General features: G+C 43.8%; 1 protein-coding gene across 6 annotated transcripts in view; it reads right to left on the reverse strand.

The window, feature by feature from the left end:
* The window catches only part of MSRA (methionine sulfoxide reductase A), a 389,740-nt gene that overhangs the window by 96,123 nt on the left and 283,617 nt on the right, over positions 1-10,000 (reverse strand). For 5 of the 6 annotated variants that reach the window (XM_085896784.1, XM_085896754.1, XM_085896798.1 and 2 more), the window contains 2 exons: positions 7,101-7,205; positions 51-157 (listed from right to left, as the gene is read on the reverse strand). In XM_085896784.1, the coding sequence (XP_085752910.1) occupies positions 51-157; positions 7,101-7,205 (212 nt within the window). The remainder of the gene's footprint in view (positions 1-50; positions 158-7,100; positions 7,206-10,000) is intronic. The other variant, XM_085896764.1, reaches the window with a different exon arrangement.

Raw genomic sequence — 10,000 nt, forward strand, 5'->3', positions numbered from 1 at the left:
CCCCCCCCCAGTGTGGTCCCTTTGAAAGCAGTGCATGTTACGCGTCCTACCTCTTGATAAGCAGCAAGTGAGCTTCGAGCATGAGCAAGCTGCTCTTGGGAATAGGTGTAGAGTACCGAGCGGTACTGTGAGCCGACATCTGCCCACTGCCGCATGCCTGCCAGGATACAGTAGAAGAGGCAAGAGTTAGCACACCTTGCGTGACTCAAACATGAAGGTTGAGAAGCACAGATGATCAATGGCACAGCCATAATCGCATAGCTACAGACAAAATAGAATTTCACCTCGGAGAATAGGAACACATCTCCACCTTACGGAAAGCAAAGTCAAACGGAAACCATGGTCCGAGCGGAAGGTGGTGGTAGCTTTTTGAGATCACATGGTGCAAAAAAAATAAAAAATCCAGTTACTACCAAGACATGCATCTCATACATGAAGAAACCCAAATTATGCATCACCAGTTCAACTCCGCCTTTGTTGAGCCATAACCACATCCAGACTGCAGAGGGCAGCAAATGTTCTTCAGTACGTGCAGGAAGTATAATATTTTGGAGAAAAGCAAGTGGTAATTTGGAGCAAAGGAGGGCATGGGGAGGGGATGAAGGGGGATATTTTGGTGTCAACTCCACCACCATCTGAAATGGCTCGGAAATGTATTAATGTCAAAATCTAAAAGAGGGCCTTGGCTGGTAAGTGCCTTGATTCGATGCAGCCTCCACCACCTTTCCCGAACCACTGTTTCGGTGTACACCATTCGACCATGTCATTTATGTCTTGTTAAAAGGATGTGGTGGAGGAACAATCAGTCGTAATCAACCGACGTTCCTATTCTTGGACAAAGGCAGATATCAAGTCAGTATAGAAAACCTACTAAGCCCTTCATGTCGGAACATGGCGAGAAAAATATCAGTGAGCAAATGACTGGTTATACAGCCAATATAATGCTGAGAAGCCTTTGTCAGAGGTAATGCATTCAGGACATGAGTCCCACGCTTTGTCCTGCAAAACGACGCCCTGGGTGCTTCTCAGACAGCATCTGCCCAATGATAACGGAAAAGAAACATGGAGAAAGAAAAATATAGAAATGTCAAGTTTTTTTTTAATTAAAAACAAAATCATGGAAGAGTTGACAAGGAAAGCAATGCATGGGGAAGATGCAATGGAAGGAACTCAGTGAAAGGAAAACTGATAATAATAATAATAATTATAATAATAAAGCTTGTTTACACAACGTTATTAAGAAACAAAAAGTAAAAGCATAAAAAGGGTAGGGGGGGGTGCAAAAAATTTGCTACACAGAGCAAGTATGCACAAGCTTTCCCTCCAAATGAGCCATGCCAAATGTACAGCAGACAGAGCCTAACACAGCTCTTCCAGAAATATACATCTGCATTCGTTATCGCCGTGCCTCCCTTCATTCAATCGCACACCATGACAACGTCAGCACTAAAGCTGCCGCAATCTTGCTGTTGGAAGAATTAAGAAAACAACAACAACAAAAAAAAACAGGTGCAACAAGTGCATGCATCCCACGCAATACGTCCAGTAAACCCTCTTCTGGGGGGATGGCAACTAATCGACACGTCTACAACACTTCGCGGGAACAAGCGCAAGGCATCGCCCCGGTGCGCTGAAACACGGGGAGGCTTTTGTTCGACCAGACAGAGGCAACACACAAAGGTTGCAGGCAAGACAGGGAGAAAGTGGAGGATTATGCTGAGGGGAAATGAGGGATGGTGGTTGTTGTCGGATGGAAGGTTGGTGGCGTGGAGTGGGGAGGGTGAGTCAATCTGCTTACGGGGAAGCATCCAGATGGGAAGGCAGTGGTTTGACACTGTGCCGTTGTAGTGGCAAATGGCTTCAGACCAGAGATAACAAAGGACAGGGTGGAATTTTAGCCATCAAACGAAGCCCCCTTTATATATTGTGCGCTTTTCTTTGCCGTATGTATGAGTTCAGCAGAGCAGCTTGACATATCCTTTTGTGAGGCCTCTGGAAGCTTCGAGGTGAATTCTTATTTATTTTTCATCCCTCTTGGCCATTATGCTCCACCACACTGCAGCGTGCGTTATCATTACAAAGTAACAAACAGATACAATCCCATCACAAGCGCCCATTTCGGCCTGCGATTATGACAAAATTATTGGAAGTGGAGGGCTGGCAGGATGACCTCGAGGTACGCACACTTGCTTCTATCTAAGCTGTGTAGCCTGGGTTAGAATCTCGATTCAGCTATAAACTGTGATCCCAGTGTTTCACAGGCAGGGTGATTTATAAATATGTGTACCGTCCCTCGGATGGATGTTCAACTGGGTTTCCCGTCTGACGACATTAGGTTGGGGACATTAAAGACCCCACAATGTCCTTTGCAAAGAGTAGGTGAGCTATGAAGAAGCACCTTGGCCAAATTTCAAATTCCTGCCCCAACCACTGCTGGGAAGGCAATGGCAAAGTACCGAGCACAGCCCTTACTCAGCAGGCTGTTTCAGCGGCACCAATGCTCTGTGAAGAATCTGGTGCATGAGAGAGAGAGAGAGAGAGAGAGAGAGAGAGAGAGAGAGAGAGAGAGAGAGAGAGAGAGAGAGAGAGAGAGAGAGAGAGAGAGAGAGAGAGAGAGAGAGAGAGAGAGAGAGAGAGAGAGAGAGAGAGAGAGAGAGAGAGAGAGAGAGAGAGAGAGAGAGAGAGAGAGAGAGAGAGAGAGAGAGAGAGAGAGAGAGAGAGAGAGAGAGAGAGAGAGAGAGAGAGAGAGAGAGAGAGAGAGAGAGAGAGAGAGAGAGAGAGAGAGAGAGAGAGAGAGAGAGAGAGAGAGAGAGAGAGAGAGAGAGAGAGAGAGAGAGAGAGAGAGAGAGAGAGAGAGAGAGAGAGAGAGAGAGAGAGAGAGAGAGAGAGAGAGAGAGAGAGAGAGAGAGAGAGAGAGAGAGAGAGAGAGAGAGAGAGAGAGAGAGAGAGAGAGAGAGAGAGAGAGAGAGAGAGAGAGAGAGAGAGAGAGAGAGAGAGAGAGAGAGAGAGAGAGAGAGAGAGAGAGAGAGAGAGAGAGAGAGAGAGAGAGAGAGAGAGAGAGAGAGAGAGAGAGAGAGAGAGAGAGAGAGAGAGAGAGAGAGAGAGAGAGAGAGAGAGAGAGAGAGAGAGAGAGAGAGAGAGAGAGAGAGAGAGAGAGAGAGAGAGAGAGAGAGAGAGAGAGAGAGAGAGAGAGAGAGAGAGAGAGAGAGAGAGAGAGAGAGAGAGAGAGAGAGAGAGAGAGAGAGAGAGAGAGAGAGAGAGAGAGAGAGAGAGAGAGAGAGAGAGAGAGAGAGAGAGAGAGAGAGAGAGAGAGAGAGAGAGAGAGAGAGAGAGAGAGAGAGAGAGAGAGAGAGAGAGAGAGAGAGAGAGAGAGAGAGAGAGAGAGAGAGAGAGAGAGAGAGAGAGAGAGAGAGAGAGAGAGAGAGAGAGAGAGAGAGAGAGAGAGAGATTGGTAGTGTCTCATACGCAACCTGCAAGTAAGATTAGCTTTCATCTAAAACAAAGAGTCGCATCATTGTTTTGCCATCATTGTTCATTTTCAGAATGCCTCTATATAGATATAAAGTCCACAACATACTTGAAGGCTGATTTCAAAAGGCTTCAGATCATCTCCATGATGAGGGAATAGCACATACATGTACATGGTTCACAACTGAGTCTTGACGACCTCGCCAACCAGCCAACCGAGATCACCAGCCAACCGAGATCACCAGTCAACCGAGATCACCAGCCAACCGAGATAACCAGCCAACCGAGATCACCAGCCAACCGAGATAACCAGCCAACCGAGATCACCAGCCAACCCCACTTTGATATTTCACATCACTTTCAACTTTGATCTAAAATAAAATCCAGGATCACTGCTCAACTCCACTCATTTGTTCCTCTTCTTCCTGCCTGTGGAACTAACTTCCCCATACTCTTGAATTTAATTCTTCCTTCCAAGTCTTCAAGACCGCTGTTCACCACAATCTCAGATAATCCCTCATCCAAAACCATGGTCTTTTCTACCCCCTCCCCCCTGTTAAACACGGTTTCTTGTGTTTCCAAATTTCCAGTTTTTCTTTCCAAAGAGTTTGCTTCTGTTTCCATCTTATCCACCTCGTGCATCCTCCCCTATCCCTCATTCCTCCCGACACATGACACCCATTATTTGTCCAAGTCTTTTTCTATTTCGTCCTTCAATCCTGCTATTGGTGTGTCGCTCTCTCCCTCTCTCTCTACTGTTCCTTTTGTTCTGTTGCGTCCAGATCTGTTCACAGTATTCTAACTCTTCCACGAGCCTCGACTCTGTATTCAAGAAAGTGACCTCTCATACAATTTGCAAGTGTCAAGACAACATCCTCACAAAGGTCATTCTGAAAATACATTTCACTGACAACACAGTCGGTCGCATAAAGTTAACATAATTATCCCTTTCTGGATTATCTACGTTATTCCAGCGGATCCCAACGAAGCCACATGCACGTTTTTAAACACAAAATCATCAAGTCCCATTCGGAACTGCTTGTTGGTATGCAGCGGCCATCATTGGTCCAGTCACGTGAGGCGCCGGCCCACTGACAGCGCAGATGATGAACAATCCGCTGCTACGTATCGGGGTCACGGCCCATTGGCTTGGAGTCGCTGGCACACACGCATCCACATTTCAGCAACAAAGTGAGTCTGACTGAGGTTTAAACCCAAACGATGTAGCATATCATGCAACAATGCCACCATTTTGAAGAAATGTGGCTTTCGCCCCTCCATCACTCGTTTCTCATATTCTTCCTCTCACTTCAATTCAATTATCGAATCTAATCGGCCTCTACACTTTCCCACTTCATCAGCACCATCATTCTTCTTATCCACACTAACCAATTTCCTTCCCTTCAATAAATTTTCTCCTTCAGGGACATTTTCACCAATGTCGTCAGTATTTTTCCTGACCTTACGTTTGGTATGAGAGAACAGTCAAATAACCAAGATGTATTACAACTACCACCACCTCCCCCACCCCCACCTGCCCTGTTTATATTTTTCAAAAGATTAGAAGGGAAAAAAAATACAACTTTATTACAAAATTTTACTTTTTGTCAATATCATTAAATAACGGTTGTGATAACGGTTGAGTTTGCAAATCGGATTTGGATGCGGGTAAGTCTTTTTAATCTTACATCAAAGAAGTCACACTTGACACTTTCTCATCCAATCACAAATTACATTAACGTAATATGGTCTTGCATCCACTGCTCCTTCTGTGCTTTGTCCCCCCCCCCATCCACTCCTATCCCCAAGGTTTTTGCAGGGCGCACACGGTCCACTATCAACCCGCTTCTGGTGAAACTCCCAAAATCCAGGATCACTGCTCATCTCTACCCATTTGTTTGTTTTTTTCCCCCCACCTGTGGAACTAACTTCAACATCCTCTTCAATCCCATTCTTCCTTCCAGATCTTCAAGATAGCTGTTCACCACCATCTCAGATACTCATGATCCCTGCTCCCCTCATTAACTCTGCTCAAGCCCACCCATTCCTTTCCAGATTACTGTTTCCCCTCTCGTCTCCCTCCATCCACTTTACCGTTTGTTTGTTTGTTTATTTAATTATTGGGGTTTCATCTCCACTTTTCCTTTCCTGTTCTTTCAGCCCCTTTATTGCTGTGTGTGAGCTTGAAGCCTCCTTATGCATCTCCTGTGTCCTCCACTTGCTCTCATTCTTTCCCTCACCCATTCTTCTTCCAAGGTCTCTCTATTGTGACCCTCCATCGGTCTACACTGTTATTCGGCTGTGTTCCCATTTTCTACAATATTATTTCGGTTCTATCGTATTATGTCCTGTGTTCTCGCTGTTCCATGAGCCGAGACTTTGAATACAAAAACAAAAAACACTAATTGTGCAAATCAAGCAATAATGCTGCCTCACCTTTGACCACCACCTACCTCAAATTTGATCCCATATCAATTGAACGTGCCAAGTTTGTCCCCATTGATATATCATTCGAGAAGATAATTTTCTTAGGAGACTTGGCGATTGATTGACACGTTAGAGTAAAAAATAAATGTTACTTAATATATATAGGCTGGCAGGATGGCCTAGACTAGAGGTACGCACAATCAACTCATAGATGTCTAGCCTGGGTTTGAATCTCGACCCAGCTTTAAACTGTCAAGCCAGTGTTTCACAGGCAGGGCGATTCATCAATGTGTGTTCCCCATCCCTCGGATTGACATTAAACTGGGCGTCCCTTATTGCGAGCATTCGTTGGTGAACTTTAAATATCCCACGGTGTTCTTCGTGAAGAGCACAAACTATCGCCGGCACCCCAAACAGATTACAAATTCCTGCCCTAACCAGCAAGCCACACTGCGGCAATGCATCAGCGGCACAGCCACACTCCCAGAAATGCTGCAAACCAGGGGGTAAGCCATAGAATCATCAATAGATTACAATCTGCGGATTTGATGAATCCCCCTTAAATGTCCCAAACCTGTGCAGGTTAATTTAATTATAATTAATTAATATTAATAATATTAATATTAATAATATTAATAAAATAATTAATAAATATTAATAAAATTAATAATAATTATTAATAGATACAGAGTAACTACGGCTGGTAAATTTGCTTCGTGCTTTACAAAATAAGTCACAAAGTTTTTTTGAATATTGAGTTGTGTAGTGGTGAAGCTCACAAACCGTAAAATCACAAGTCATGATAAAAAAATTTTTTTTTAGCAGAATAAACCGAAATGCTGTTGAATCGAAGCAGGTCCAAATTAGGCATCAAATTCTGCATCGATGCCATTCCCAAAACGGAGAAAGCACTCAAGCATTAGAACCATCATTTGTTCTTTTATGATAAAAAAAATGCGGATAAAATGCTCACGTTCATAAGTCCTGACAAAACCGATCGCAAGGGGACAGGGAACAAAACAAACACACCGTCGACTGTCCAGCGAACAAATCCAGCCCTGATACAAACTGTGCTCGGAATATTTGCAATTAAATCTGCATCATGAGTGAACCCAATATCCAACGAGAAAGGTTTTCGATCCCAATCACAAAACGAATATCACAAATGTATGCAGTTTGAAATAATTTCATCGATGCAAAATTACCTTGGGTCGGGTTATGGTTCTCCCAGAAGATTTTCAGAAGAGCTTGATAATCAATGACTTTGGGGTCGTAGACAACTCTGACAACCTCAGCATGCCCTGTATCACCTGGAAAGATAAATATGTAATTGCCAAGGGGAAATGCAAAACTTCGAAAATCGAGACTAGTGCTAAAAGGATTAATTGCTTGATTAATTAATCAAAATCTATTCGTCAACCTTTTTCAGGTTATCTCAGCCAATCTATGGTTGATTGAGACAACACCAACCCTTTCCAAGTTAGCGAAGGTTGAATCAGACAACACCAACCCTTTTTTTGTATACACCCTGTAGTTGAAGCTCGTGGAAGATCTATTACTAGTATACTGAACGGATCAGGATGCAACAAGACATAAGCAGTCGAGAAGGAGGGGGGGGGACCACCATCAGCAAAGTTGAGGGCCAAGTTAGAGGCAGACGAAAAGTGCAGAGGGTGCAAGACCAGAAAGGAGGTGGTAGAAGACAGAGACTACCGACTTGTCTTGGATGGCAAAGTGATAGACCCATAGACTCAGCTTCATTGCATGATATTCCAATAATCTTGAAGGCCTTGGTTTCCATGGCATCAAGCTGAGCAACATGTGAGGCATGGGAGCCAGCCCAGAGAGAAGAACAGTACTCCATCAAGCTGCGGATGAAGGCCTTGTTCGTAGATAGGAGTTCAGGTGTGCCAAGGAAGGACCTTGCACGACGGAGGATGTCCAGTTGGCGGCTGGCTTTGGAGGCCAACTTTGAAATGTGGTTTGCCCAAGAAATATCACGACTGATGGTGAGACCCAGGAGTTTGAAGGACTGAACCTCCTCAAGAGGATTATTAAGAAAGTAAATATTAAGGTTTTGCCAGACCATCCTTTTGGAGAGAGAGAGAGAGTGAGAGTGTAACATTTGTCAGGATTGAAAGACATATTAGTGTTTGACCAGCTTGTTAATTTTTTTCAAGAGTTTAAGAGGGGAAAGAGGCCACAGCCTTCCTATCTGAAGGATGAGGAATGTCATGGCAGAGGGTAGGTCTAATTGATAAAGAGGATTTTCAAGGGAGTCAAAGAGATCATCGATGAAGATCAGGAATAGGACTGGGCTCAGAACACTTTGGCTTTGAGAGTAGAGTCAGAAAGCCATGTTTGAAGTTGGCCTTGAATGCAATCGGCAGAGAGTTTGGAGAGTAAGGCAGGATGCCAGACTGTATCAAAAGCACGAGATATGTCCAGAGAGACGGCACTGATCTCGTGTCTTGCACTGAGGGGCTCCATCCATTGTTGGGTGAGTAGAAGTAGCATGTCCAAGGTAGAGTGACCTGCTCTAAAACCACATTGGTGATTTGAGATGAGCGTGTTGGAGAAAAGGAAGTATTTCATATCAACTGCGATGATAGATTCCATGTCCTTGCTGATGATTGGAAGTTAGCTGATAGGTCTGTAGTTAAGGGGAATCCGTTTTTGCACCTTTTTATGCAATGCTGTGATGTTGGCAGATTTCCAAGCAGGTGGAAGATGACGTAGTGCAAATGACAGGGTGAAAAGGGTAGACAGAAGATGTGCAAGAGCAGCAGAGCAGGTTTTTAGGACACATGAGCTGAAGCCGTCTGGTCAAATTGCAGAGTCAGGTTATCCTCGTGGGTTACTTCAGGTGCATCAGATAACACGAAACCTTTCTAGGTTCTCCTAGTAAGTGACCTAAAGTGGTTTAGACCACATTTCTGGCTGAAGGTTTGGTCTTTAATCTGGGAAACGAAATTTAGTGAAGAACGTGAACATTTTCTGAAAACAATATGGTCAAATGCCAATTCACACTTGAAAGAAGACCTGATCCATAACTCGTCACATGATGATGTACGATGATGATTGAATAAAAACAATTCCAGAAGGAAAGAAAACAGAAAAAAAGCAGGAAGTGGCAGGCTGTAAGAAACAATATTATTACCTTTTTAATGGAAGTCTTGATCAAAATGTGTTTCACATTCATTACAAATATATTTGAAAGTTAGAGCTTGTCAAGAGTTCGTCGAATGCTTTCCATCAAGCAATGCATTCATGATTTGCTCAATATTAGGGGTTGGACTTGAACTGTTGGCCTCGTGCAGTGCCAGCAGGGGCTGCTGCATCAGGGAGAAGGTTTCTCTTTGAAAGGTGTCATAAAGCTTGATGTACCTTCCGCACTTTGGGTTGTGCGGACTATTTTAAATATCTCATTGTACATTTCAAAAGGGAGGCCATTGTATGCAGACCAAATCATCTCCTTGAGGTTGAATGTACAATTGGCACTACCTGGATTAGATGGAAATGCTTGGACATGGATTTGGCACAGACGTGACGGCCAAATAGCCTTTACTCGTACGTAAATTGCCTTGCCCTCCTCATGAAGCCTTGCATATTGTCTGATAGCAACTTTATTTCTTGTGCACTTAAATGAATCGTTTTCACATCCCACACTACAACTGCTTTAAGCTCACTTGTTTGAGAATAAACGTGGCCTGTTAATAGTAAGTAAGCAATATTTGAAATAATTTTGTGTTCAAATTGCTTGAGATCAATCGAAGGGCTACACATTTGTTTTCTGATTTCCTGCTGGGCCAATCTTTAAAAAAAACAAACAAATTGCATAACCAAGAAAAGTTTTTCTTTTTCTTGAACAAGTGTGACATCATACTCCCTGCAGTGCAGGTCAAATATACCTAAAAGAGCAAGATCAAGCCTTAGGTGAAAATATATAAACAGGCCAGCAATAAGTCTCCCGTCCATCCTCGTGCTGATGTCAATCAACTTGCAGACTCACCGTTACAACACAATACCTGGAGCATGGACATTAAACTGGTCTGAGGTTGATCTAGCATCTGCAAGGCCTTTCCACAGTGCTTCGTGCAGGGCT

The sequence above is a fragment of the Eptatretus burgeri genome, chromosome 1 (assembly GCF_056783735.1).
Source record: "Eptatretus burgeri isolate ZD-2024b chromosome 1, Ebu_testis_v1, whole genome shotgun sequence".
Classification (NCBI taxonomy): domain Eukaryota; kingdom Metazoa; phylum Chordata; class Myxini; order Myxiniformes; family Myxinidae; genus Eptatretus; species Eptatretus burgeri.